The following is a 27,134-nucleotide window of genomic DNA, read 5'->3' on the forward strand; positions in this document are numbered from 1 at the left end:
ACTATTTTTTGCTCTCAATTTTGCAGTTTTGCAAGATCTTTAAATGCCACTTTATAGCACTAGCAACAAACTTTCTTAAATTCCATTAACTTCCCTAATTGTTAGGAATGAAATTCTAAAGTTTTAAACTTAGAATTCCAATCCCTTTTTTATCCAACCCCTACAAGGTTTACTATATATGCTCAATATATGTAGCTATGTTTATTATTTTCATTATTCTATTCTAAAATTATAATTTCTATTTCATTTCGTATTAATCTTATCCCGGGTGCTACAAGTAAATCATTGCTTAAGAAGGAAAATAATTGATTACCATGAGACCAAATTTGAAATTAGTTGAGAATAACTGAATAAATTAATGCTGATTGATAATTAATTAATTAATTAATTTTTTTAGAATTGATTTTTTTTTCTTTTTCTTTTTCTTAGAAAAAACAAAAGAAAAGAATTTGCTGGTGGCCAGGGTGGAGGGCCGATAAGTTCGGATAACCCTATGAAGGTTAGGGGTCTGGTTAAAATCGGGGTTAGCGTAGTATTCCAGCTACGAAGCAGCTCCAACCCTGTCAAGGAAAACCTTATCCCTAAACTTTCAGAGACGCACTCGGGCCTGTCCCTCGTCTTCCCAATCGACACCAAGGTGCGTTTTTTAAGCTAATTCTCTAACCCTTCTCGTGGGTTTCTCCTCCTTATGCTTACTACCAACAGCATTTGCTTTATCCTGTGTGTGAATTAATTTTTATTCTTGGAATTAATTTGGTTTTGTTGGATGTCTTCTCCTTTGTATAAAAAGTGATGTTCTTCTACTTTATCTGTTATTTTGGCCTTCTGGGTATCTCTAATTTGGTTCTACAATGCGATTTATGGTCCAAAAACCTTAGCTTTTATTTATTTAATTAGCGAAGAAGATGGATATTCGCTGTTTTTTCCTTTCGATGCTAAAGAAATAAGATGGGAGTGTCTTTTTTCTGACTCCCTGTAGTGGTAAAATCGCTGAAAATTCATTGAGACTGAAGGTATTGTATTTTAGAGAATTTGGAATTTTGATGCTACTGGGAGAGTGTATGAAGTGGGATTTTTGGCTGTCGTTTTTATATGTTAATCAAGTTTAGAACAAGAGAGGATTCATACGGTTAATGAATCATATTTGTTCCCAAAATGTTATTAGCCTTTTTCAAGTGTTTGGGACATGATTTGGTTTGTCATCCTATCTTGTTGAAGGTGGGATATGATTTGAGTTCTCTGCTCAAGAGACGTTAGCTAAGCTGACTTGCATCTTATTCTCTAAGGGGTTTTTGGGATCATAGAACATGCCTATCCTATAAAGGGGATCCACTGTGCTCTTTTCCAGGTCTTTAGCATGGCTCCTTAGCCTTCATGGGTGGGACTGCGGTGGTCTTTGTTTGATCCTGTGTAAAGGAAAAGTTAGGAAGGATAACCGTATTACTATGAAAATATGTTCCAAAGTGATATTTGATTTACTGAAAGCCTCACATTGAGAATATATGAAGTTATGAAGGATAATCATACTCCTCCGGAAATATGTTTCAACTCTGCTCTAAAGTAAACCTCACATTGGATGGCTTAGTTGTAATCTTAAACATAACATCCACTTTTGGTCCTACATAAAATGTTATTTTGGAGTTAGTTTGTGCCTTGACTGCTAAAAGCTTGATATGGTGTCTGGGTGTAAGGCAAAAGATATTGAAACCTTTCTGTTTGAACATTTTAGATTTAATTCGGCATTGTATTTTTTAAAAATAAAAAAGGTCTATATTTGGACGCAAAATGCTTCCAGTCTGCTATCTATAGCATTTCAAGTAATTTTGCAGGAAGTAAGGGACTTGCTTCAAGTTCTAGTAATGATCATAACTTCCTTTCTGGTGTCAGCTCCTTAATAGCATGAAAGTATGACTACTCTGATCTTGATTTCTATTGGCTTTAATCAAATAAGTAGATGAATTACACGACGGAAGAGATGCATAGTTTAATGAGTAAATGCGAGTAATGCATCTGACCTCATTATTATAAATGTTTTTCACTAAAACATTTTCTCAAATTGTAGAAGTATGGGTATCCGAGCCCTAAATGGTAGTGAGCGCTTGAGAACGATTTGGACACCTGAAATGGATGGATATTTCATTTACCTCATGTTAGAGCAGGTTGGCAAAGGAAATAGATTTGATGATCATTTATTCAGCAAACGAGCATGGAAGCATATGACCTCACTGTTCAATGCAAAATTCAAATTTCATTATGAAAAGGATGTTCTGAAAAATCGGCACAAAACACTGAGGAATCTGTACAAGATTGTTAAGAATCTCCTTGACCAGAAGGGTTTTAGCTGGGATGAAAAGCGTCAAATGGTTACTGCTGATAATAATGTCTGGGATGATTATATCAAGGTGCAATATTCTACTTGTTTGACATATTTCTCTTGTGCTTATTATGTATTTCTGGAGTCTTTACAGTATATACTTACAGGTACATCCAGATGCACGTTCATACAGAATCAAAAGCATCCCATGCTATAGTCATCTGTGCACGATATATGGAAATGTAACCACCGAACAGAAAGGTGATTATTCTAGCAATGATGCTACTTTGAAAAAAAAAATCAAGATCCAGGACAGCTGATTTCTTAAGTGGTCTATAATTTGTTGCTAATCTTCTTGATGATGGATTAATCAGGTGACAATGTGCCAGAATTATCGTTACCTACAAGTGAGAATGGAACAAACTCAACCACACAGCCAACAGATGTTGGTGAAATCCTGATTGATGAATATTATGATATCTCTATATCAGAAAAAGCTGATGAAGAAGCTTTACCAAATGTAATTGGAACCACTTTGGGTAGCAGGTCCAGGACTTATTGGCAGCCACCAATGGACCATTACTTTATTGAGCTTATGCTAGAACAAGTGCGGAAAGGAAACCGGGTTGACGGTGTATTCACCAAACAGGCATGGATGGAGATGATTGCGTCATTCAATTCTGAATTTGGATTCAACTATGGCATGGATATTCTAAAGAATCGATACAAAACTCTGAGAAGGCAATATAATGTCATTAAAAATCTTCTTGACTTGGATGGTTTTGCATGGGATGATACACGCCAGATGGTGATTGCTGATGATTGTGTCTGGCAAGATTATATCAAGGTATGTGTCTGCTCTAGTAGAGCTTGTTCTGAAACATTGAACCAAGCTCATTAATCTCAGTATTTCATGGAAATGATTATTTTGTCAATGCTTGTTTATCTAGACACCATTTCTCATGTGTTTTGAGTTACCTTATTTGTTATAAAGTTGAGTTTGAAATGAATTTCAAGTGACATTTCGATAACTTTCAACTTCAAAAATCAATATCCGACAGTTGCTTCATTTTCATTCCTGAAAAGAATGAATTTGCTTGGTCATCTTTTTACAATGGATCTGTTCAAGTACTGCTCCAAGGATGAGTTGGGAAACGAGATGAAAGAATTTCATCATCTACGGACATTATTTTAATGATGCCTTGCTTTGTTATGATGTAGGCACATACTGATGCGCGGCAATTCATGACTCGACCTGTGCCATACTATAAAAATTTGTGCGTGATATGTGATCCTAGTGCTGATGAAAAATACTGCTTTCTGGGTTTAGAGCAGCAAAACGAAGTTGAACAAATCAAGTTCCTAAAAACGTCAAATACTTCTCAATCTGCCATGTCTGTTTCCAGCGAAGACCAAGTTGATGAGGAGCAAGAATCTACACATGCAGATCAGAAGAACAAGCGTCAATTGGAGAACTGCTCAAATTCTGGTCATCTTAGAAAATTACGCCGCAAGGATGAGAGCATGGCTAGTGCTATTCGTGAGATGGCAAGTGCAGTTTCTTCCCTATCAGATAAAAAGAAAGACGATGATAACTCAAATTCTATCCCAATAGAGAATGTGATTGAAGCAATCCAAGCGTTACCTGACATGGATGAAGACCTTGTATTGGATGCATGCGATTTCCTAGAGGACGAAAAGAAAGCAAAAACATTTCTTGCGCTCGACGTTAAGTTACGAAAAAAATGGTTATTGAGAAAACTTCGTCCACAGCAACAGGAGTAGGATTTTTGCAAGTTTTATTTAATGCTTAGTACTTTGCCAGAACTTGTTCATACACAGATTTTCTACCAGACTAGGCTGCTTGTATTCTTTATTATGGTGAATACGGATGAATACAAATAAACCACTTTTTGGATAGCGTTAAATTTCCCAAGAGTAAATTTCAATGCATTATAGCAATAGTGATATTGAGTACATTCAGATCCTACATCTAACTCGGCTCCTTCTATCAGAGGTATCAGCAGATTACATTGACTAGCAATGTGCAGTCCATTCAGATCCTACATCTAACTTGGCTCTTTCTATCAAAGGTATCATCAGCATATTCAACTCAAAACATTTATCACAGACCTCTCTGTAAAAACCTGAGAATCTGACAAGTATTTCCAATCATGAGCCATCATCAAGGATGGTGAAGAATAATAGCTCCTGGACAAAATCGCATCTCCTTGCCTTCTCCATTTGGTCCTTGTCTGATAAAGCATTTAGTTGAGAATTTCTGCGATCGAAATGCACTATTAGTTTTGCATACAGCAAGTGAAGATCTATCAGTACTAGAAAATGTTAAAATATCTTAGCAAAATCATTCTCCACACATACTGTAACAGCATCAGTGCAAAATACTGAAGGATCCAAAAAAATATCAAGACTCACATGTAAATCCAGAAAGGCAAACACTCACATTGGTCATTTATGAGTCCACTAGGAATCTTACAAAGAAACACCACAATCTGTACTTACGTATAAATTCATATCATGTTACAACCCATTGAAATGCTAGCCCTCTCTGTGCTATATTCCAAAAGACTAGTCACTATTGAGACTTTCTGCCAACAAAATTCCACCTAGTACACACTAAACAAGACCAAGTCTTGTGACAAAACAATTTTTCGAATCGCAAAGAAACATAAAAGAATAGAATAAAAATAAGCCAATTATACACGACATCAAAATTTATGTGGTTCGGCTTAACAAGCCTATATCCACAAGTGGAGACAATCGGGAGAAAATTCCACAATCAAAAGATGAAATGCAAAGAATTGTAAAGAGAAAACCACTCAAAACTCAAACTCACGTCACACCCAAATCAATCTCCCACAGAAGAAGATTATGACAAAAGAGAAAAACTCTCTTAGTACCCCCGTGCGGCATCACAACACTACACACAAGTGTGAAAACCTAAGACGTGTGGCTCAACTCTCTCACGTTCTCTCTATGGCTCAAGTCTTTGAAGCCTTGGGGAGATCTTTGAATGAGATCATAATATAACATATTAGGACACCACACAACCTAAAATTTTAAGCTAATGAGTTTGAACCCAATTGTGTTATAATAAGTTATTAACCACCCGTTCTTATGATATGTTTACAATGTGAAACTTGCTACACGATCTGCCTTTGGCCTTTCCACCAACTTTGGAAAGAACGGAAGCAGAACCTGAACGCATCAGGTTCTTACAAAATATCCATCTAAAATTGGATTTATCAACTGGTCCATTCCCCGTATTGTTTCTTTAAATATTTCTACTTCCCACTTGCCAAACAATCATAGCATATACGATAGTCTTGATGACAGGGGCAGTATGCTCTGCTTCCAATGGTCCACATCAAACTTCTAGACATATCCAACTTTTCTTCTTTTTCATCGTTCACTTGATAATGATCAAATATGTCATTTTAAGAGCATTATCTCAATATTTGGCATTCTATACATCTCCAACTTTTCTTCTACTTTTGACTGTTCACTGGTGATCATAATATTTATTGTTCATATTGGTTTCTCTCGCTATTGGAGCATTAGCATTCCAGTCTCTTAACCATTTGCTTCCCTATCAACTATGACACCGCTAACATGAATTATGAGAAACCTTCACTCAAAGTGTGCAGTGAATCAAACTTCCCCCCTCCCTTTGAGGTATATTCATTGGTTCACATAGCATTTAGTCTCCATACACAAGCTTTTTTCCCATTCTATTTATTTCCTTCTTGATGAATTAAATCTGTCTCTTCATAATTTCTGCGTTTCTACTCTTTCAGACCTTTTGAATCTCTATCCACTAAATTTAGTATGCTTACTTCATTACAGTTTCCCTGCCTCTCATAATCAGGTTATATATCTTCTCCAAGATGTAAACCCTATCAAATGACATTGACAACCACTTCATTCAAAAACTATTGGCAGACACCACAATTTAGAAAACAGGCATCAAAACAAAAAAGACGGTGTTACAACCCATACTCAACCATCTTGCTTGCTGCACAGATTCTAGTTTCTTAGTTGATTAAAGACACCATACAAAACAACATGAATGTATCAATCAATGAGTAGTGGCAGTCAGTTATACCTTTCTGAAATTGGCTCATCTGAGTTCTCATCCTCTATGCTTACTTCAGTGGAAGAATCAGGCTGTATACTTTCAGACTCGTCAACAGCAGGCGCATTGTAAATAAATGACAGCAGTGGATCAGGTGCCATCTTAGAGGTAGAAACCACAGAAGATGACCCAGTGGGAAAAGATCGGAAATGTCCATCCTGAAACTCCTTTCTTGAAAAAGAAAGGGTTGAATAAGACTCACCCTTACAGAGTTTTAATTTGTGCCAACTGTAATCCAAAGTCAAGGAAACCAGAGCATAATACCGACTTATCATCACATCCTATTAAAAAAATAAGGACTAGGAGAAAAGTACTAAACAAATTCTAATGAAGAAAAATGGTGAGAAAACTTGATGTGTAATAAATAAGGAAACACATGAGCAATAAATCTTGAAAGGTCATAACATGAGACTAATCTCAAAGTCAAATAAGAAAATGAAGGATATCTTAGAAATGTTTCCATGCTGTGTTGTTATGTGCCCAACCATATTCATCCCCACTCTTGTAGCACAAATCGGACATACCTACAAACAAAAGTAGTGCCAATCATAACGACTGTAATTTGTAAAGCATAATTAGAGTTCAGAAAGGCTATTAAAAACCATTGATTAACGCTCAAAACCATTACATATTAAGTCGTATCCATGCCCTGGAACTGCTAAGCAGCGAACTATCAGGTTGATTTCAAGGTAAGATTAATCCATTTGAGGTTTCTCATTTTGTGTCTGACATTCCACATCACATAAATAGAACCCCACCGAAATTATAGGCCATTGTGTACCCTGCCTCAACTCAACTATAACTTTATATAAATTTTTCCTTTCAGGATTTATAAGCAAAGACCTTCTCTGGCATGATAACATCTCTAGGTTAACCTCTCAAGAAAATCAGTATTGAGCCTCACTGTTTCTGCTTTCTTTTTAAAAAAAACTGATGTTCTTCTCTGGCACTATAACATCTCTAGGTTAATTCCTCTTACAGAAAATCAGCATAGAGGCTTACTGTCTTCTTTCTGTTATAGAAAGGCTGATATTCATATTTAGACAAAAGTCTAGGTAATCACATAATTTCAAATAGAGTAACTACAGTAGGGTAACTATAAGTCAGAACTACAGAAAGGTGGTTAAAGGGTCCATAGTAGGAATGGAATATTACATATCAGGTATAATTTAGTGACAGGAGTGCATGAGCCAACAGTGAGAACAAGTAGTCATGAGATATCTAAAAGTGCTATAGTCTAATACCTCATGCATAATGAGAAGGCGATTGCAAGTTAAAATGCTCACATGCTGGCTAGAAGTGGTTCTAGATCATTGAGTGATGATCGAAATCATGCAAAGGAAATTTATGAGATAGCTATAAGGTAACCTGTGCTTTAAGGAAGCAAAGTTGGGTAGCAGTCAACAAATAACATTCTCATAGCATGAGCTAAACAAAAATGAGAGTATCGAGGATGATCATAAACTACGTAAGGATTGAAAGCATTTGTGAGACACTTAAGGTTGCAGTAAAGGTCAACACGAAGAAACTTCGTCTAAGTTGGTTTAAATGTGTTCAATGTAGATTTTGCGTTGGCAAGTATTGGAGGCAGGCCGAAAAAAAAAAAAAAAATCAGCAGAGGAAGACACCATGGCCACAAACTTCACAAAGAATTGGATAAGCCTAAACCGCAGAAACGGATTCATATACCAATCCCCCAAATGGTCGAGATATAACGCTTTAAGTTAAATACATGTAGCTAGACATGGTCTCTCAGTTAATCACTACTTCAATCCCATCAGCAAACAAATAATTACGAAAAAGAGTAATATCGACAATTATATTATACAATATATCTGATCAACTCTCTGAAACAGCAAAAGCATGAAAAGGAAATAAACAAACCCAAAGCAAATGAAAGGTTATTAAAATAATTACATGTGATGCATTTGCTAATACTAGCAATTTACATAGCCTAATAGTAACTAGAACAACATAATCAGATAAGAATTACGTACCCCAGCATTTGCTTCTATAGGATGCTCCTCATCAATATGGCAGAACAGCCCAACCAAATCAAAATCCTCTGGACAAAATGGGCATGGATGCTCCGTTTTTAACTCATCGTCCCCTTCAAACTCATCCAAATCTATACAAAGATCTGGTTCAACACCCAACACAATCAGCCCACCATTATAAAATCCCACTCCATAAAAACCAACGACAAAAACTGAAAAAAGAAAAAGAAAGATTGAAACTTTGAGGCTAACCAGATTGAGACTCAGTAGTTGACTGGTGGTAGTTCCTTGAAGCAATAGAAACATCAAAGCTCCAAGCATCATCCTCCATTAAATTTCACTAACAAAAAATGTCGGATTTTGCAAATTACAGTGAACACCAAGCTCTTCTTAGTGCTATTTATATGGGGTTTGCTTGCTCAACCGAGTTAGACACCGGGAAGAAACAAGGGAATTTCGGATTGTGAACGTTGCTTGGATTCTTAGCGGACACGAATTCACACTAAGAAATGCCTTCAGACTCGCGCTTATTTACGGAAACTACCCTCAACTACCTTGGACCGATGATTCTGGATGGGAACCTTCTGGACTTCAATTGTCCCCAAAACTTCAGTTATATTACAGCATTACCACAGTTTAGCTCCTGAAATGCGTGTCCGTACTGGAGTTATTATCGTCTTATTAGTTTGTTTTGTCGACTTCTGTTTTTCTCCCGGGAAATTTGTTGGAACCCCCGGGCGGCCCAGTTGAAAACCACTAGCCCAATTGGATTCCAGGACCATGAAGCAATGGATTATGGGCCCAGCTGTACGGAAACGCGCAAAAGCGGCGGTTTGGTTTTCGAAGCCTTTTCGTGTCTGAGTGAACCCTCGGAATGTGAATTCCCAGAAGTTTCAATCCCTGGAAATTCATTTCCTTACTGTCAAATTCTAAATCCAGAAAAAGTCCGGAGCTTTCGAATTTCAACTCATAGGTTTGTTGAACTTCGATGGCGACGAGGAATCGTACAGCGATGTACAGAAAGCACAGAGACGCCGTGAAGAGCGTGCGAGCTCCGTTGTCTTCGTCGGCGTCCGGTTCGGGTGGTCCGGTTATCGAAATGGCTTCGCTTCTGAGTTCCAATCGGTCGTCTTATACTCCTCTTAGCACAGAAGATCCAGGTCCTTCAAGGTAGGCCTCTCGTTGTTTGTTTCCTTTCTTTCTCTCTCTCTCTCTCTCTCTCTGTTTTGTTTTGTTTTGTTTCCTTTATTTGTTGTTTGGTTGGTGAGAAAGTGGAGGATAATAATTGAAAGGGAACGAAAGGTTGAGTCATTGAGATTTTGATTGATTCTGTTGGTGATGACAGAGGATCAACCCTACTCAATTCAGTTATATAGTTTTTCCTTTTTGATTGATTGTGAACAGCGAGCGGAATGGTTATGTTAGTGTCGGTTGATTGGAGGTTTGGAAATTTAGTTTCTTTTTCCTGTATTTTCTGAGCTGCCAAACAAAGCCTATGTGTATTTCTTGTCGTACTTGATTTGTTGGAAGGTTGCTTACTATGGAAAATTGGAGGGCGAAATATGGTTTAAGGATGTGATAAAGGGAGAATTGGTGTTTTATGATTAAATAATCCGTGCCTATGCATGTGAAATTTTCCAAATCGGGAGAGTTTAGAATGAAGTGAGTGGAAAGGGCAGGTGAGAGTAAATGCTTCCTGGTTAAATTTAAAATGACGATGATATTTGGGAATTACTTGATATTGTAGTGATTCAACAGACACTTGGACTCCATTCTCCACCTCATCTGTCCATTAAATTGTTGTGATTGACCATTTATCTCTACATATTGGTTGTTGTGGAAGGGCTCGTTATCACTTTGTTAGGATATAAAGGTTATGGGAAACTTTGGATTAGGAAGAAAGCTCATGCTCTTATCTGAGTAAAGTATGAACTTATTCAGACTTTTGCACTGATTTCATATGTATTTGATATTAGCATGTATCAGAATGCAATTGTAAGAAAGCAAATTGAACCATTTTGGCTGAGTGGGTGGCTCCTTATGGGTTGGAAGTGGCAAAGATATTCGGTGGAAAAACCGAGTCAAGGGAGAGTGGGAGCTACTATAGAGTGTCTGCGTATCTACTTAAGGATTCATACACTCACAGGTTTAATGTCTGGCTTCTGAATCTGTTTCCTTTATTCTGTGATTTGTTTTTTTGAAGCATCTTCCATTGGCCTTTTAGTTTATCGCCGTGATATACTTTACATTTGTGCACATGCACATTTAAGTCATGTTTAAATCTCAAGTTTGCCTTGTAGAAGCCATATTCAAGTTTGCAATACTCAAACTTGTGTTTTGAAAATGTATAAATCTTCCTAATTGTGGAACTCATATTCTTGGTGCAGTGGGGATGCATTTACTGTGGGTCTACCACCAGCTTGGGTGGATGATTCTGAAGAAGTGGCTGCCAATATACAACAGGCTCGGGTCAAAATGGCTGAGTTAGTCAAGGCTCATGCCAAGGCTCTAATGCCCTCATTTGGAGATGGCAAAGAAGATCAACATATGATTGAGGCTCTTACCCTAGATATTACAGGTATATTGAGGAGGTCAGAGAAGAGATTACAGAAACTTTCTGCAAGTGGGTCTGCTGAGGACTCAAACATTAGGAAAAATGTACAGGTAAGTTTTAAGGGCCAGTGTACTCTCCAAAGAAAATTTTACATGTTTTTTTTGTTAACATTGATGCCATATAATTTTAGATTTATTCTCTCTTGGGGTTTCATCATTACTTTGTTTTATATTGCAGTTAATATTGTAAAAGTTGCTGAATATTAGTTAGTATTTTATATTAATGGAACAGATAGATTTAATTTTTCCCATGTTTGACATAATATATATATATATATATATATATATATATATATATATATATATATAAGAGGGAATAATGGATTGCTGCCTTAGTGCAATGCCTATGCTGTTGTAGTTCGATTTAAGTAATTTTTTTTTTTTTTTACTTCATACACTCCAACATGTACACATTTTTTTTAATAACGTGTGTTTCTGTCTCCAAAACATCCCACCCCATTTTTCGTCTAGGATTTTTTAATGGAAGGGACGAAGGGGGTGGGGTTTTTTAAGTGATTCCCCAAACATGTATGCAATTTTGGAACCGGTTTTTGTTTTATAGCTCCTTTGGGTCTCATGTATTATGTATACTTCCCATGTAGTCAAGTTGCCTGTCCTTTGTCATGTTTCATTAGAATTTTACTTGCAAAAGGGGAAAGAAGGATTCATGCATTTATGATATGTAGATTTATGATCACATTTTTTTTTTTTTTTTTGGTTTTTTTTCCAATGGAACGACTCACTTTTGAATATTCTTCTGACAGCGTTCTCTTGCAACAGACCTTCAGAACCTTTCCATGGACCTCCGGAGAAAACAGTCAACATATTTGAAACGTCTGCAGCAGCAAAAAGAGGTCTGTGTATTATATACTTGTTGGCCTGTGAATAATGTATTTTTAACTTGTATCAAGAATATGCGGTCAATCTGGCTGCTGAAACCTATTGAAATCTGTTCTCCATACTTGGCTATCATTGGGTGCTTGGTTCAAGTTCGTGCAAATTCTCTTCTTCTTTCCTTGTGATTGTGTATTGTTGGTTTTCTTTTCTAAAATTGATCTCTGATTTATTGTGACTTGATATTTGATTCACTTAATAGCTCAAGAATTAGTTGTTGCTTTTATCCTTCATGTATTATTTATTTATTTAGCTATTCATATTTTGTGCTGTAGGGATCTGATGGGGTTGATTTGGAGATGAACATGAGTGGAAACAAATCGAGATTAGAAGATGATGAATTTAATGACATAGTATGCTCTTTCCTCTTTATGGCTTACTTTCAGTAGGATGGACATGGGAAATATCTACCTCTGAAATGGGTTGTTGATAGATTAAACCATTTTTATCTCTTTGATAATATAGTTTGCTGTTTGATGAACCCAGAGTATGAATGCGTATCAAATGAGAAAGCTAAAAAAGAGTGAGCAAATCACAGAGGAAAGGGACAGAGAGATCCAACAGGTAAGTGAAGGTGCTTGATCTATTGTCTGAAAAATTGACCTCTTTGTTCATTAAAATTTAAAAGAAGCTTGTCGTAGGTTGTGCAATCAGTGAACGACCTTGCTCAAATCATGAAGGACCTCTCAGTTCTTGTAATAGACCAGGTCAAAGCTACAACCTTGTATTATGTCATGGACAGACTTAACAAAACAGATTTACTAATGAAGTTCATATCTTAGCAGGGCACAATTGTTGATCGGATAGACTACAACATTCAGACTGTTGCTGTATCAGTTGAGGAGGGTTTTAAACAGCTCCAGAAGGTTCTTTCTTTCTCTCTGGCTCAAACACATAAACCAGCCATCAATTCGTTCTAAAATATGGTTATTTTTTTGCTAAACTTGATATATCAATTAAATCAATGGTGTTGCTGGTGTGTAAATAGTTGGCTATTATTCGGAACAGTCATGCTTAGTGTCTTGCAATTGCAGGCAGAGAGAACACAGAAGAAAGGTGGAATGGTGAAGTGTGCAACAGTGCTTGTTATCATGTGCTTCATCATGCTAGTCCTCTTGATGCTCAAGGAGATTTTCTTAACCTAATGACAATCTTGCCCGCTAGTTAAAATGTGCAGTCGTGTTTGTTCATAACGGAGAGGGAAAAAAAAATTGAGAAATTTTTATTGGAAAATTATTGTAAATACATTGATAAGATTGTTACGAGAGGGGACTGTTTAAAATTAGGACAATTTTGCCCCACCATTTGGCCTTACCTGTTTCTAGAGGCAGGGTTATAATTTTCATAAGGCCTTCGAATATGAATGCGGGGCACATGTCTCACCTTGTGAGGACATCTCTGTACCAACTTCTTCATAATGATTTTTCAAACTAGAGTAATGCTAGTGATGATTTTCGTATATTTAAAATATGTCACGGTAGCTAGTGTGAAATGAGTGTTATAAATGAGTGAAAAGTAATATTACTCTTTAAACTAATAGAAAGGCAAAGGCATGCAAGTGCATTGGGAAACAACCAACGCTTCTCTAGCTCTCCATCCTCCAATAGCTCCTCCTCCTCTCGAGGTTCCTTCTCCAACTATGGTCGTGGCAACTATGGGCGTGGACAAGATACTTTGTAACAATTTAATCTCATAGTCAACTCGCAAGCAGTCCACTATTTTTGGGTCAAGTACAGATACTGAATATCGTGTTTTAACCAATACAACTGCATAACTTGTTTGGTTACTCTACACACATTGTTGTGATAATATTGGCACCACTTACCTTTCAGCTAATCCGGCTTTTCATGCACGTACAAAGATCAAGTGGCTTATGCACTCTTGTTTCTCCTCATTAATTTTTAACCTTAACATATGTACACAAGGAACTAAGAGTCCAAATTCTACTACACATTCAGTAACAGCCGTTCAAAAAAACTTCTGCAATAAGTAATCAAAGCGAGAAGAATTTAAGTCAACGTCAAACTCCAAATCTTACAAAGAAAGGAAAAAATCTTTTGCAATAAGTAATCAAAGTGAAAAGAATCCAAGTCAACATCAAACTTCAAACTCCAAATCTTACAAAGAAAGGAAAAAATCTTTTGCAATAAGTAATCAAAGTGAAAAGAATCCAAGTCAACATCAAACTCCAAATCTTACAAAGAAAGGATAGCTTCAAGAAGTGTTTTTGTAATGAAAATTTTACACATTTATCTATTGTCCATTTTTTATGTTTTTTTTTTTTTTGTAAATTTATCATTGAATATGTATGACTCACATGTACGGATCTCACAGATTCAATGGTGGATTCACTACAAAAAAAGCATGAATTTCTAACTATTCGTTTTTAATGTGTCAGTATTAACATGTGTCGGACTTTAAAAATAAGGGTGTCATTAATTGAGATTTTTTGACGTGTCACTGTTTGCCACGTCACTAATTGGTGACGTGGCAAAAGTACCACGTCAATACTCTTTTTTGACGTGTCATGTTTTGGCACGTCCCCTTTTGTTTAGGTGTCAAAACTGCCATGTCAAAAAATTAATTGACGTGGTACTACTACCACGTCAACAATTTTTTTGGCATGGTAGTAGTGACACGTCAATAAAGTTTTTGATGTGGCACTATTGCCACATCAGTAAAAGGTGACATGTCCCTTTCTGACATGTCACATTTTTTCTAACGTGTCACACGTTATGACATGTCACTAAATAGTGATGTGTCGGGCTTTCTGCCATGTCAAAAAAATTGGTCATTATTAAAATTTTATTTTTTTTGGCTCCCTCGTATATATTTTTAAAATTTTTCGGGGTTTTGCCCAAATTTTGGAGTTGACCTGATAGATAATTTACATATTTACTACAAAAGAAGTAAAGAACTATCCATCGATCCATTGTTATCAAACTATCCATCGATCCATCAAAATAACAAATTATATATATGCATCAATTATCAACGTCAATTACAAATGTACATCAAGAAAACTATCAACAAAACCAGTTTCAAGAAACAACCAAAACTATATCTAATTACATCAAAAAAACTATCACAAATATAATTACATAAACAAAACAGGAACAAAATATATAAGTTCACCAAATACAAAGGGCCAACCATTAATTTGCTCAATCCAAGTCAATAGCATCCTCATTTAACGACTTCGGTGCACTAGCTGCAAATGGTAAAACAAACAATCAGCGAGCAATATCAAGATCCTAAGTCAAACACCAAATATTTGTGTATCTCTTATGTAGAGATGGGCAAGAGACGAGCAAAAGATAGAAACTAAACATTTCTCTTCCATAATTAAGTATAGCCGTAGTTGTTGTTTAATATACGTGTAACTATGAGTCTATGATACTTATTTTAAAGGAATTGAGAGGTCTCCACCGAGAGTGTGAGAGAGACAATTTACAAACCAATTATATGTTGAGTTTCTATAAGAAGTAATCAATGATTTAAATTACCAACTATTTGAAAATTAAGAAGATAATAAGGAAAATTTGATGAGAAAGAATGGCATAAGAGTGTGCTTTAATTAAATTGGCAAAAAAATCTTTTCTTAACACAGCTTTAAAAGCATTGTCGAAATTCAATTTTTGTACACGCAATTTTCTCAAGGGATCCTCATCTCTTGATTTAATTTCTTTTCCTCGTCTTCCCTTTTTCTATATATTTTATTGAAGAGTAAATCCAAAAACTCAAGTACTCTTATATAATTATGATATGGAGTGCTTATAAACCATTGAATTTAAGAGCCTTTTATAATAAAGGTTGATCCAAAGGTTTATGAACACTGGACATTAACCAAGTTGTACAAAAATTGTTGAGTTTGTAGCATTGCTCTTGATTGAATTCTTTGTGAATTACGTACAAGGTTTGATGAAGTTTTCCTAACCTAGTTTGGACAAAAATTTTGTCCTGAGATATGTCTCCAACACCAAAAGTGGACAAATAAGGTCTAAACCATTCTGCCTTATTGAAACCTTAATCAGAAGCATTCCTTTCTCTACAATCAACAGAGAACATTATCACCATAATACAAGTTATAATTCATTCCTACCACATATAAGAATTCTTGTTATTAAAATTCAGGAAGCCTAAGAGAGAGGGATGCAGGGTCCACTTGGTCCAAACAACCTAAGATACCGAATCCACCTCACAAATTAAGTAGGATAAGCCTTACAATCCCCTTTCTAAAAATTTCAATAAAATTTGAATAACTAATAAAAAGTGAATCCCAATCCTTCCCGCCACCTAGTAATTATTTAATTCTAAACCAATAGAATTTTCAGCAAAAAACCGTTTACCATGACATGTATTATCAAGAACCCCGGCCCGTTAACAAACCAATTAAATTAACGAACGTAAACCCTGGCATGCAATATCCAATAATAGGGTTTTACTAGTCTTCCAGCTGGGTTCTAGGGTTTTAGTAGAATCAAAACCCAGAAATAATAATAATAATAATAATCCCGTATCATTCATTAAAGAGCATGCAAGATATATACAGTTACCATATATAGAGAAAGATACGTCCACATAGAGTGATCTTAAACTAGGGTTTTTTTAACCTCTTCTCTGTTACATTCTTGCTTGTCTCCGCCTCTTAATTCTCTTCTGTCTGAAATTAATGGATACAAATACCACTAAAGAAGGGGAAGGGAAGGCCATGTTGATGACTAAAAATAAGTTTCCGTTCGGCCTTAGGGTTTTGCTGGTCGACGATGACCGGACAAGTCTCCAAGTATGGGGAAGAATGCTTCAGGCTTGTGGCTATCAAGGTATGTTTTCTCATCCTCTTCTTCTTCTTCTTCTTCTTCTTCCCCCCCTGCTTTCTAAGGAAAGACTAATGGAAGACCAAAGGGATATCGATGTATTTTTTTTATTTTTGATAGACAAAAAGATATATGTATATTTTTTTTAAAAAAAAAAAAAATTGAACTTTTACTCTGTACTAGGGTTTTAACATGGGTGTTTAAATGAATCTGGAGTTTAGGTTAATTTCTGAATGGAAAATTAATTGTATATAATTTTTTATTATTATTAAAAAGGCGAGTAAAGATATCAAGGAAGGACAAAAAGTTTTGTTAAATATCTTTTAATAAGTAACAAATTATGGTTAAATTTGTTAATACAGTAGATATTTGTTGTTTAGAATGTCCTTAATTTTTTGCTTCTTATTCAGAATAGTTTATGGCCGGATAATTATAATCCAATTTGGGCAGTCTTATATATATATATATATGACATATAGTCTTTGTAATATTTGAACTAATTAAGGACATGTAGCTGAAAAAAAATAAAAATAAAGACAAACTTGATGTGGGCTGTTAATTAGTTTATGGGGTTAAAAGTTATAATATTAATTAAATGATTAAATTTAAAGTTGTAATTTATAAGGTATTAGAGCTTTAGCCTCACTTATAAAATAAGAGTTTAAGCTAGCCTAAACCTAATTAAAAGAGTATTAGAATACTAATTAAGCGATTAAATTCATTCTTTTTGAAAAATAATTCACATGTTAATTACACTTTTATGTAAAAATATTTACAGTTACCAAATGCTTGAGAGCGGAGGATGCTTTAGTTATGCTTCGTTCCTACAGAAGCAGATTTGATATTCTTATAAGTGACCTACACATGCCTGGTATGGATGGATTTAAGCTTCTTCAAATCATTGGATTAGAGATGGCCGATTTGCCTGTTATAGGTAATTAACTTTTGTTTAATTCCCTCATAACATGTTAATTATTTTGCCTTTTACTAGCTAGCTTGGAGATTAATTATTAATGCCATTAATCCAATATTTTTTATTTTTATTATTTTGTTACTTAGTGATCTCATCGGATGATGACTATAACACTATTCAGAAAGGTCTTATCAATGGAGCTTGCGATTTTCTAGTGAAGCCTATCCCAATGGAAGCTCTAAAAATGGTGTGGAAATATGTGGTTTGCAAGAGAAGAATGAAGTTGGAAGAAGTGCAGAAGCAGCAGCAGCAGCAGCTATGGAATGTGGGACACTACTACGGTGATGTGCATTTGAGGCTGCCATATAGAGATCATCAACACAATCTATTACCCCTAAATGAAGGTATTAAAAGATTGAAAAGGGGAACGGATGGTGATGAAGATGAATGCAAGGCCTCTGGTGATCATGATCATGTGGTTGGAGCAAAAAAATCACGGATGATTTGGACAGCGGATCTTCATCATAAGTTTGTGGCAATTGTGAATGAACTAGGCCTTAAAAGTACGTATGATCAATCCTTTCCTAACCATAAGCTTGATGATGATAATTTTTTCTTAGCTTCTTGGTTATATATATGTTCTTAATTAAGAACAATTAATTGATGATAGTTTTCAAGGAAGAACAAAATGTTTTGCGGAAAAGTTCATATAATATATATATATATATATATATATAGTGGTTTTCTCCTAATTAGCAGGAAGCTGGAAATAGAAATACTGGTGTTAAAAGTTTCCTAAAATGGATAATTAATTTCCTATTTGTGTTGTTGTAACTTCAAAAGAGTCTTAGTTTATGATTGTTTGAGTATTAGTGTTAGAATATTAATTAAATAATTAAATTTATTATTTCTTTCTTGTTTAAACTTTTAATGATAAGTGATTATTTAGAGTAATACTACAAGTCCTTCTTATGTCCCTATTAGGATAATATAACTCTTAAAATCACCATTAAGCTTATGATTGATCATTATTGAATTTTAATCAAATGGTGATTTTAAAAGCCAACTCATTTTTGAAGAGATACAAGAAGGATACAAGAGGAATTTGTAAAATTACTCAATTATTTAATATAGATGGTATTGATAAGGATAAGATTAGGGCATCCTTTTCACTATCAAAGCAAACGTGTTAAGTTCAAACATTATCTCCGTTATTTATTTTTCATTTTAATTAAATATTGTTCGTATTATCTTAAGCTTGCTTTTGAGATAAGTGGTGCTGGCCCGGCCCTTTCCTCCCTATATATATATAATTACATAATTATTGTCTTCTCTTGATGAAGGGGCTGTCCCCAAGAAAATTTTGGAACGCATGCAAGCAATGGGGGTCCCAAACCTTACAAGAGAAAAGGTTGCCAGCCATCTTCAGGTAATAGTTTTTTTCTGTTTAATTGGGTCATGAGATAATTCCTTCTGTGAAGGACAATGATCATGGACAGTTTCCCTGGTCTCCATTGTTACAGAAATACCGTATATATCTTCAAAAACAGAAAGACGATGCCCTGCAAAAAACAGATCAACATTTGGCGCCACTCAGGCGTCCTCAAGAAATTCCTCCTCTTGGACCCCCTCCTCCACATACATTTAATCATCATGCACAGATGATGAACACATATCCAAATCATCAGCTAGATTTGTTAACACAATTCCAACGAGCTCGAACAGTGAGGAGCATCATCAGAAGCTCTCAACTTAACAATATTGTAACTACTCATGAAGAATTTCAGAATTTACCAGTGCCTGTTGAAGCCCACCATGGACAGAACAAGCCTTTGACAACAACCCAGATGGCTGATGATCAAACTCCGACGAGCGAGCAGATATGGAATGAGATCAAGGGAGCAGATCATGTGGCTGCCAAGGAAATCGATGGCTCAACATGCACCACAAAATCTGAATTGCCGGGGCTTCATGATATTGCTCCTCGTCCTCCTCCTCCTCTTCACGATACTTCTGGAGATTTTAGTTTCTTCTTCAAAAATAATGCTCTTCGGAGATCTTCTGGAGATTGTGGGTTGCTCTTGAATGAATATACGCTTTTCCGGGATAATTCTGAAGATTATAGTTCCCTCTGGAATGAGATTTGCCCTCCTTCCCAAGGATAATGCTAGCTTCCATGTACGTCGGAGATGGTTTTGCCCTCATTAATTGTTACTCCCAAACAATATTGTTAATTTGATCACTTCTTTTGATCTGGTTAGTGACAATGCATATATATACTAGTGATCGATGTGTAATATTTTATCTATATAATTTTTAAACTTGTTTTCATAGTTTAGAAGATAACATATAAACAAATATCAAATATGACAGTCTAAAATAAAAATTAATAACATCGGCCGGCCGGTAGTGGTTCAAAACTTCAAATGAATGAGCTGGCCCAATAGTATTTTGACACACAATTTAAGGGATTACAGGAGACGGCAGTTTTTGAGGCAATTCAGTGAATGGCTGCCTGGAGAAACTCCTACTGCAACTGTAAAAGAAACTAAAAGCCACAACAGGAAGGTTATATATATGTACAAAAGTATGTCCAACCTAAGCAAGGTTGCAAGTTCGGCCAAGCTGGGATTATCAGGTTTTGTACCTGTCAAAACTCTTGATAAATGTCAGAGCATTTGGCCAAATTAAAACCAATTTTTCATCACTATTGTCCAAGGAACTGAGGTTTGGGCAGTCTGTTGTTTGTTGTTTAAGTTCAGAGGTGCAATCAGGAGCCTTGCCTGACTCTAAGCTAATTAATCTATTGCCACCACACAAAAGATTCTGCAAAGAAGCTTATTTTGGCCTGAATATCTTAATATACTCAAAACTTTTCATGAAGTGTCGTTTATTGTTCAAACAACACTTTTTATATAATGTCGTTTTGAGGCTAAACAACACTTCATGAAAAGTGCCGTTTTACTGTTCAAACAACACTTTTCATTCAATATCTTGTGAATAGTAACGACACAATTCTTTAAGTGTCGTTTGAGCTCAAACGACATCAAATAGTGTCGTTTGAGCTCAAACAACATCAAATAGTGTCGTTTGAATAGTAAACAACACTATTACTGATTCTCAACCGCATGTTTGTTGTTGTTTAGCAAAGGACACTATTCAAACGTCACTAAATGAAAACAACACTATTCAAGTGTCACTAAAGGTGTTTTTTTTTTTTGTAGTTCTAGATGTATTAACATAGCTGAGCTGATACTTTTTATTCTACTCTCATACATCAGCCTTGATTTTCTGCCCTTTATTCACACATTGCTTTCTAACTTTTATAACATGTTTAGGATCTGGCCTCTTGGATAGCATACAAATATGAATGGTTTTGGGGGCATTACATAGTTTTTTCACGTTCATAAGGTCATGCCGTCATGATACATAGTTTTTTCAAGTTCATAAGGTCATGCCGTCATGACAAGATACTTGGAAACAGTACTAGCTATTGGCCTATTTGTTGAAGTCTAAACTTTATTGTAAAAGCAAGAACAATAAGTTACAAAAATGTATAAAACAACGTTACAATTCAAACCCTCAAAAGAATTTTTCTAAAATAAAAAAGAAGAAAAAGAAAAAGAAAAGGGATGATATAATATGTCCTAGCAGATAATTAGTTTTGAGAAAAATCATATCAATAAAAAGTAATCCTATCAGCAGTAAGGCAACGATATATCCTCTTACCAGTAATCTCCACAAGAACATTTCCCATCTTTAAAATGGTGAAATCTACTAGCATCACGTACAATAATATCTCGATTTTTGATCTCCGATATGTACTTTATGGCAACATGGCAATCACTGCATACACGCAAGTTCTTCATCACCCTTATAGGCACACCTGTAGGAGTGTTCAATAAAGCAAAAGCAATTGCCAACTTTTCACTATGGTTTGCCAAGTTGTATTCTTTCTCCTCATTATCCATGTCATGCAAAACAGCTCCTGTATCAGGCACATAACCACTCAACTTCATCTCAGATATTAACTCTTTCAGATACAAACCAATCTCCACCGATTGTGGATGGGATTTATCACCCGTGTAGAACTGGTGAACTTCATTTTTCACTTCCAGCCAGCTTATACCTGGTTCCTTCTTCACCTTCCTATCTCTCATGGCTTTTCTCACCTCAGAAACATCCTGCCACCTTTTAGCAGAAGCATGAATGTTTGAAAGTAGCACATAAGGAGCTGACTCCAGAGGATAAAGCCTAATAACTTCCTCAGCAATCCTTTTTGCCATGTCTGCATTCTTGTGGATTTTGCAGGCAGATAGCAAAGTTTTCCATATGATAGCATCTGGTTTTATGGGCATTGATCTTATCATAGCCTCTGCTTCCTCCAAACAGCCAGACCGACCAAGCAGGTCAACCACACATGTATAGTGTTCTAGTCTAGGTTTCAGTCCATATTTTTTAACCATCACGTCAAAGAATTCAATCCCTTTATCTTTCAGACCAGAATGACTACAAGCATATAGCAAGTTCAGGAATGTAACATCATTCACCTCCAACTCTTCTAGTTCCATACGTTCAAACAGTCTGATGGCTTCCTCTCCTTTCCCGTGAAACCCATAAGCAACAATCATAGCAGTCCACGAAACAACATCCATCTGTTCGCATTCCAAGAAAGCTTTCACGGAGTCTTCCAAACTCCCACATCTTGAATACATGCTAATTAATGAGGAAATCACAGCAACTACTGAACAAGCCCCAGCTTTGATTGCTTCAGCATGAATCTGTTGACCCTGTCCAAGTGTTGCCAGGTCCGAACATGCACTAATAACACTCACAAATGTAATCTTATCGGGTCCAAAACCTGCCATTTTCATCATATTATACTGCTCCAGCACTTCCTCAGAATGCCCATTTTGAGCTTTTCCCGCAATAAGCGTATTCCAAGCAACCACATTGCGAGTTGGCATCAACTTAATCACTTTCTCTCCTTCTTCTAAGCTTCCAGACTTCATATACATATGAGCCAAAGAACTCCCAACAACCAAATTTAACACAAACCCACATTTCACCACATATGCATGAATCTGCCGCCCTGCATCACAAGCTCTCAACCCTGCACACCCCCTGAGCACACTTCCCAGAGTGAACTCATCAGGCAAAAACCCCAACTCGTGCATTTCTGAAAACAAACTCAGCCCCTGTTCATTAAACTCGAATTGGGTTAACCCCATGACCATCGCATTCCATGTCGCCACATTTCTCTCAGACATTTCATCAAACACCTTCTGGGCACTCTCCAAATTTCCACCTTGCACATACCCATTAATCAAAATGTTACAAGACATTATGTTTCTTTTAGACATATTATCAAACAGTTTCACAGCCGTTTGTAAATCTCCGATTTTGGAGTACATGTTGAGGAGGTGATTGGAAACAAACTTGTCTGAGGAACACCCAGATGTAATTATCATAGAATGGAGCTGTCTTCCTACTGATACAGCCTTTGGGGGTATGCATGCCTGGACGAGATTAGAGAAGAGAGGTGGGTCTGAAAATATCTCAGATTTGAACCTCTCAAACGCTTCTTTTACGCGGCCTCTGGAGCAGAGGTTGTTGAACTCTTCTCTATATTTAGAGACAGAGTCGCTAAGTTTATAGGGGGTTTTGGCGGTGTTTGTGGAGAAAAAGAGTTTTGGGTTGTTCAGGGCACTGAGTAAGGAAGAGAAGCCGAGAGAACAGAGACAACACTTGCCCATACATTTGGTTTGCCTTCGCCCTTCTGTGAGCAGTGGAAACAATGTTGAAGAGACAACACATCACCTATTAGAGACAGAGTCGCTAAAAGTTTTGGCAGTTTTGGCGATGTCTGTGGAGAAAAATCATTTAAATGAATTTTTTCTTTTTTCTTTTTTTTTTTTTTAAATTTAAAAAATCAATTATTAAATTTATAGACTTATATAAATTTCATGCAAATTTAATAATAAAGTTATTCATCCACTATAAAAAATAATTAAAAAATAAATAAATTTTATCATTTTCTATTCGTATAAGGCATTGGGCGATGACAAATACAAAACTTGCCCTAACATGTGACCTGTCACTTGTGGAAACAAAGTTAAAAAATAAAAAATAAAAAAAAATAAAAAAGTGAATTTTGTAATAAAGACACATTACAATAGTTTGGATACTAATTGGAATAAATTAATAATTCAATATGGAATTAGAATAATTTTAGATACTGATCGAAACGATTAATAGTTTGTTGTAGAATTAATTACAAATGCATTGATAATTTAGGATGATGAAATGTAATTTTCTTTACCCAAAAAAAAAAAAAAAAAAAAAAACTCTCAATGGTTTAGCAATTCAGTCTTGTTTTAGCTAGAGTGGCTATTATTTGTGTAATGAATAATGTCTATCGAAGAGATTCTAAATTGCATCTATGGACTATGATATTGTAATTTAAGAGCAATCGGCCCTGGTTGACTTATCAATAAATATATTTTATGTTAAAAAAATAATAATAATTCAATCAAAAGCAAGTCAATTGTCAACATTATAAAGGATGGCCTATGATTTCAAAGACGTAGCACCTTTAAAAACTTTATTAAATATAACAAAACAAAATTTTGACCGTAAAAATGAATCATCTCTATTTCATTTGACATGAAGAATATTTTCATCCAAAGTGACCTAAATTTTCTTGATGTGTATGATTTATCCTATTTTTCTCACCACCTCTTTCTCTCTGTTGAAGTTGGGAATATGTCTTACCCATAATTGAAGCTACTTTCTTTTTTTTTTTAATCTTATTAGTAAAAACTTCATCCTTATCAAAGATTTTACCAAACCAACTCAAAGATCATCTCAGCTTGCTTAAGAAAGGAAAAGATGGAGGCGTATAGCATTCCAAAATTATCAAGACAAACCCAAAGGACACCTACTATATGAATCCTTTTCTTTCTTTTTTTCTTTTTTCTTCTTTTTTTATCTTAGGTAATCAAAATGGATCCATATTGGCCCATGGCAAACTCAAAATGCACTAGGGAAGCCGTCTCGAAAGTTATAAAATAAATAAATTAAATATAGGGAAAGTTTACTTTTCTAAATTTTCATCACTTTTGCAATTTTTTTTCAAAGTTCAAAAACTCTCAATTTAATGTATCGAACTTTAAAAAATTTGCAATATCATCCTTCTGTAAGAATTTTCCATTAAACCCTAACAATGGGTGAGAAATTTCCAAAATACCCTTTTTAAAAAAAAATTAATCGTAATTTAAAGATAATGTTGTAATTTTATAAAGTAGGGCTATAAGGGTCATTTTATCCTTTTGAATGTTTGATTTAACTGCAAATCCTAACGGGAGGGGTGTGATTGCAAAAAATAAAAAGTTTGATACACTAAATTAAGAGTTTTTGAATTTGAAGAAAGAAATTGTAAAAGTAATGGAAGTTCAGAGAGTTAAGTGAAGTTTTCTTTAAAATTTATATCTATGAAAGGGCTATAAGGATAATTTTGTACTTTTATAAAGTTAAGGAAGTTAAGTGAAGTTTTCTCTAAAATCTATATACTAATGGTAATTTAAGGACAATTTTGTAATTTTATAAAGTTTACAGGGCTATAGGGGTCATTATCCTTTGAACGTTTGATTTAACCCCAAATCTTAACGAAGAGGGGTTGGATTGCAAAAAATTGAAAGTTTGAAACATTAAATTAAGAGTTTTTAAATTTTAAGAAAGATATTACAAAAGTGATGAAAGTAAAGGGAGTTAAGTGGAGTTTTTTCTAAAATCTATATCTATGAAAGGTAAATGCTTATGAGGGGGAAAACAAATTATGAGTGTTAATAGAGATCCTACAACTTTTACTACAAATTAACACAGCTATCCATATGGCATTTATTGCGGTAGTTACTAAATAATTTAATTTACCTACCAAATTTTATTGCTTAATCTTTTCACTCATATTGTGCTACATTACACTAGCGGACTACAAGAAAAATTTGTAAGACGTTGTAATAGAAATTGTAGTACTTAGTATAGTACCCAAACATTTTTCAAAAAAGATATATTTAAAAAATGAGAGAAAGCAAAGAGAAAGAAAGTACACACACTAAAATTATTTCAATAATGTTCAAGATCCATTTGTAGATTCTCGAATAAACTCTCACCTAAAAAAAAAAAATTCGAAAACTTACTAGAAACAAGAAGTCATGCATCATAGACAAAGTTTTTTTTTTTTTTAAACTGGGTTGGAAGAATTTTCTTTAACCTAGTTTATAAAAGTGAGATGTGTCTCTAAACATTTGAGATGCACATATTTTTTTGGGGAAAGTCCACTTAACCCCCTCAAACTACCACTCAATTGACAATGTCCCCCCCAAACTTTCAATTGTGACAATGTCCCCCCCAAACTACCAAAAATTGTCAATGTTCCCCCCAATGACAAAATTACCCTTAGTAAAATATAAACAAAAATACTAAAACTTCTAGAAAAAACCTAAAACTAACAAAAAAAAATCCAAACTTGGCCAATTTTTTCTTTTTTAAAATCAATTTTATAAGAAAAAAATTTCGATTTTTTTTTTTTTTTATAAAAATTGAAAATTTTCGTTTTTTTTTTATTTTATGTTTGTTTTATAATTTTATTTAAATAAAAATTTGCATTTAAAAAAATAAAATTTTCGTTTAATAAAATGAAATTTTTTGTTTTTTAAAACTAAATAAAAAAAAAAGTTTTTTAAAAAAAATAAAAATTTCCGTTTAAAAAAAAAATAAAAATTTTTGTTTAAAAAATTGTTTTTTTTTTTTAAATATTATTTTCAAATTAAAATTTTTCGTTTTTTTAAAAAATCAATTTTTTTTTTTTAATGATATAGGGGTATTTTTGTCTTATTGAGTAATTTATAAGGGCATTTTTGTCTTATTACTAATCTTGGGGGGGACATTGACAATGTTTTAGTAGTTTGGAAGGGACATTATCACAATTGAAAGTTTGGAGGGATATTGTAATTTTGAGTGGTAGTTTGAGGGGATATATAGACTTTACCAACCCAAAAAAAAAAAAAGAAAAAAAAGCGATTTCCTTTGCATTCCATAAATGAAGCTTTTCCGTTGGTCGTTGATTTTTGATGAATTGACGTAAAAATATCATATTGATAATGATGCTGATTCATAATATCAGGAACGAAAACGCTCCTGGTACAACTTGTTTTAAATTCTTTTATAAATTGTCAAAATTGATGTGACAATTTACATATTATTATCGACAGATTAGTTACAATTAAATTTAATTGTTTAATATTTGATATGATAAGTATTACATAGGTTTATAAATTGACATGGCCAGACTAAGTCCATGTAATATTACCACACCAATCATAATCAAATTTAATTTGGCAAGAATTTTTTTTGAAATTAGTTTAAAAAA

The 27,134-nt window shown here is 34.7% G+C and overlaps 5 protein-coding genes across 6 annotated transcripts; 3 read left to right on the top strand and 2 right to left on the bottom strand.

The window, feature by feature from the left end:
- The first annotated feature begins 464 nt into the window (after positions 1 to 464).
- LOC132172959 (L10-interacting MYB domain-containing protein) lies at positions 465 to 4,235 on the top strand. Of its 2 annotated transcripts, none has more exons than XM_059584526.1 (5): positions 465 to 637; positions 2,063 to 2,402; positions 2,482 to 2,575; positions 2,689 to 3,161; positions 3,536 to 4,235. In XM_059584526.1, the coding sequence occupies exons 2-5, from the start codon at positions 2,067 to 2,069 to the stop codon at positions 4,097 to 4,099; spliced, it is 1,467 nt and encodes a 488-aa protein (XP_059440509.1). In that variant the 5' UTR covers positions 465 to 637; positions 2,063 to 2,066; the 3' UTR covers positions 4,100 to 4,235. The 2 variants fall into 2 exon arrangements, with proteins under 2 accessions (XP_059440509.1, XP_059440510.1); XM_059584527.1 differs by having other exon boundaries at positions 2,066 to 2,402.
- Positions 4,207 to 8,959, bottom strand: LOC132172962 (protein DEHYDRATION-INDUCED 19 homolog 3-like). Its single transcript, XM_059584530.1, has 5 exons — positions 8,720 to 8,959; positions 8,468 to 8,610; positions 6,916 to 6,994; positions 6,441 to 6,699; positions 4,207 to 4,595 (listed from the first exon to the last, which is right to left on the bottom strand). The coding sequence occupies exons 1-5, from the start codon at positions 8,796 to 8,798 to the stop codon at positions 4,487 to 4,489; spliced, it is 669 nt and encodes a 222-aa protein (XP_059440513.1). The 5' UTR covers positions 8,799 to 8,959; the 3' UTR covers positions 4,207 to 4,486.
- A 328-nt stretch (positions 8,960 to 9,287) lies between these two features.
- On the top strand, positions 9,288 to 13,418 carry LOC132170842 (tlg2p-like protein a). Its single transcript, XM_059581963.1, has 8 exons — positions 9,288 to 9,637; positions 10,855 to 11,131; positions 11,845 to 11,934; positions 12,250 to 12,327; positions 12,461 to 12,538; positions 12,616 to 12,681; positions 12,760 to 12,840; positions 13,009 to 13,418. The coding sequence occupies exons 1-8, from the start codon at positions 9,456 to 9,458 to the stop codon at positions 13,117 to 13,119; spliced, it is 963 nt and encodes a 320-aa protein (XP_059437946.1). The 5' UTR covers positions 9,288 to 9,455; the 3' UTR covers positions 13,120 to 13,418.
- Positions 13,419 to 16,646: 3,228 nt separating this feature from the next.
- On the top strand, positions 16,647 to 20,615 carry LOC132169151 (two-component response regulator ARR14-like). Its single transcript, XM_059580233.1, has 5 exons — positions 16,647 to 16,797; positions 17,570 to 17,725; positions 17,851 to 18,267; positions 19,048 to 19,133; positions 19,228 to 20,615. Exons 1-5 carry the CDS (start codon positions 16,647 to 16,649, stop codon positions 19,867 to 19,869), a joined length of 1,452 nt encoding a protein of 483 aa, XP_059436216.1. The 3' UTR covers positions 19,870 to 20,615.
- A 706-nt stretch (positions 20,616 to 21,321) lies between these two features.
- On the bottom strand, positions 21,322 to 23,543 carry LOC132171550 (pentatricopeptide repeat-containing protein At2g41080-like). The gene has a single exon (XM_059582898.1). The coding sequence runs from the start codon at positions 23,458 to 23,460 to the stop codon at positions 21,430 to 21,432; it is 2,031 nt and encodes a 676-aa protein (XP_059438881.1). The 5' UTR covers positions 23,461 to 23,543; the 3' UTR covers positions 21,322 to 21,429.
- Between the last annotated feature and the right edge of the window lie 3,591 nt (positions 23,544 to 27,134).

The sequence above is a fragment of the Corylus avellana genome, chromosome ca2, assembly GCF_901000735.1.
Source record: "Corylus avellana chromosome ca2, CavTom2PMs-1.0".
Lineage (NCBI taxonomy): Eukaryota > Viridiplantae > Streptophyta > Magnoliopsida > Fagales > Betulaceae > Corylus > Corylus avellana.